This window comes from Etheostoma spectabile, chromosome 23, assembly GCF_008692095.1.
Source record: "Etheostoma spectabile isolate EspeVRDwgs_2016 chromosome 23, UIUC_Espe_1.0, whole genome shotgun sequence".
NCBI classification, from domain to species: domain Eukaryota; kingdom Metazoa; phylum Chordata; class Actinopteri; order Perciformes; family Percidae; genus Etheostoma; species Etheostoma spectabile.
Window position 1 is genome coordinate 13,072,257 of NC_045755.1, and position 1,238 is coordinate 13,073,494.

The 1,238-nt window shown below is 41.1% G+C and overlaps 1 protein-coding gene across 3 annotated transcripts in view; it reads left to right on the plus strand.

The window, feature by feature from the left end:
* Window positions 1-403: 403 nt before the first annotated feature.
* Window positions 404-1,238, plus strand: part of LOC116673173 (protein mono-ADP-ribosyltransferase PARP11) — a gene marked incomplete at its 5' end in the record, with an annotated part of 3,840 nt that continues 3,005 nt past the window's right edge. Inside the window, 2 exon segments of one of the 3 annotated variants that reach the window (XM_032505342.1) lie at window positions 404-787; window positions 890-1,014. In XM_032505342.1, coding sequence (XP_032361233.1) covers window positions 745-787; window positions 890-1,014 — 168 coding nt within the window. 3 annotated transcript variants of the gene reach the window in all.

Below are 1,238 nucleotides of genomic sequence, written 5' to 3' on the forward strand. Positions count from 1 at the left end.
CACACACACACACACACACACACACACACACACATATGGTCGTCCCACATGTATTCTTCATTAAAGTCTAAGTCACGCATGGACACACAATAGATCTAAGCTACGGAAGCGCACTGAAGCATTCACTTGAGAAAAGAACATTTTCTCAAAACTTTTTCTGAAACAATAATTATGTGTAATTATATTAATTCAGAAAAACTGGACAACTTTTTTTTCTCAAGTGAATGCATACAGCTGTTGCTTGACGATACTGTACGTGTCAACTATTCCCCCACTGCTGTTTGGTTTTAGTTCACAACCGGAAAAAAAAAAAACGTATGTTTTAAGTGCAAGCAATCTGTTAAACCACCAGTTTTGTTTTCTTTTGATAATTTTACAAACATGTTCCATTGAATTTTTCCAGGTTCCAAGAGTCCTCTGCACGATAACAGGGAGGAGTTACATCACGATGACGCATTGACGTTTTGTGCGTGACGAACCAGGAAATAAAAGTAAACAACGCATAGGAAGACGAAAGCGTTATGTAGCGTCAGTCATCCATTCTCAATAGGACTCTGTGAGTTTTTTGTAATTCATAATGCGTGAAGGAGTTATATCGCGATAAGGACAGGGACCCAGTTAAAGACAGTCTGGAAACCGGTAAGACACTCGTTGAGTTCAGACGAGTCGGGTGCGGCAGCCGCTAATGATAGCTAGCTCGATGTGGCAATTTCCTGTATTATTTGAATTTGTTTACAGATTGATATGCCATCACAACCATGGCTTAAAAACATCTCCTTGACGTTAGGTTAGTCACACGAATAAAACATCCCCTTGGTCCCTCCCATACTTTCTATTTTAGTTGCTATTTGCCTAAGTGTGTTCGCGTCTTTTCACTTATTAATTCCAGATTTAGCTATGTTAGCCATCAGGTCGTCGGAGGAGGAGTCCACAGAGATTGAGGAGATGGACACCTCAGAGCCCAACTGGTGCTGGTTCTACTTGGCTGAGTGTGGAGTGTGGCATATGTTTGAGGTAGTTCACAGGACATGACAACTTTACACATTACAATACACACATGCGTACAGTCTTTATACTGTTTCCCCCGCCTATTGCCCTTAACTTTGCGATACCTGGGTCTCTACTTGTGTGCAACTGAGAGAAAAAAGTCAGCAGGCTTTAATGTCAGTCAAAGACTACTCGGTGCACTGTCACAGACTAGCTCTTCGTTGTTGGTTGAGTTCAAATAACCAATAAAA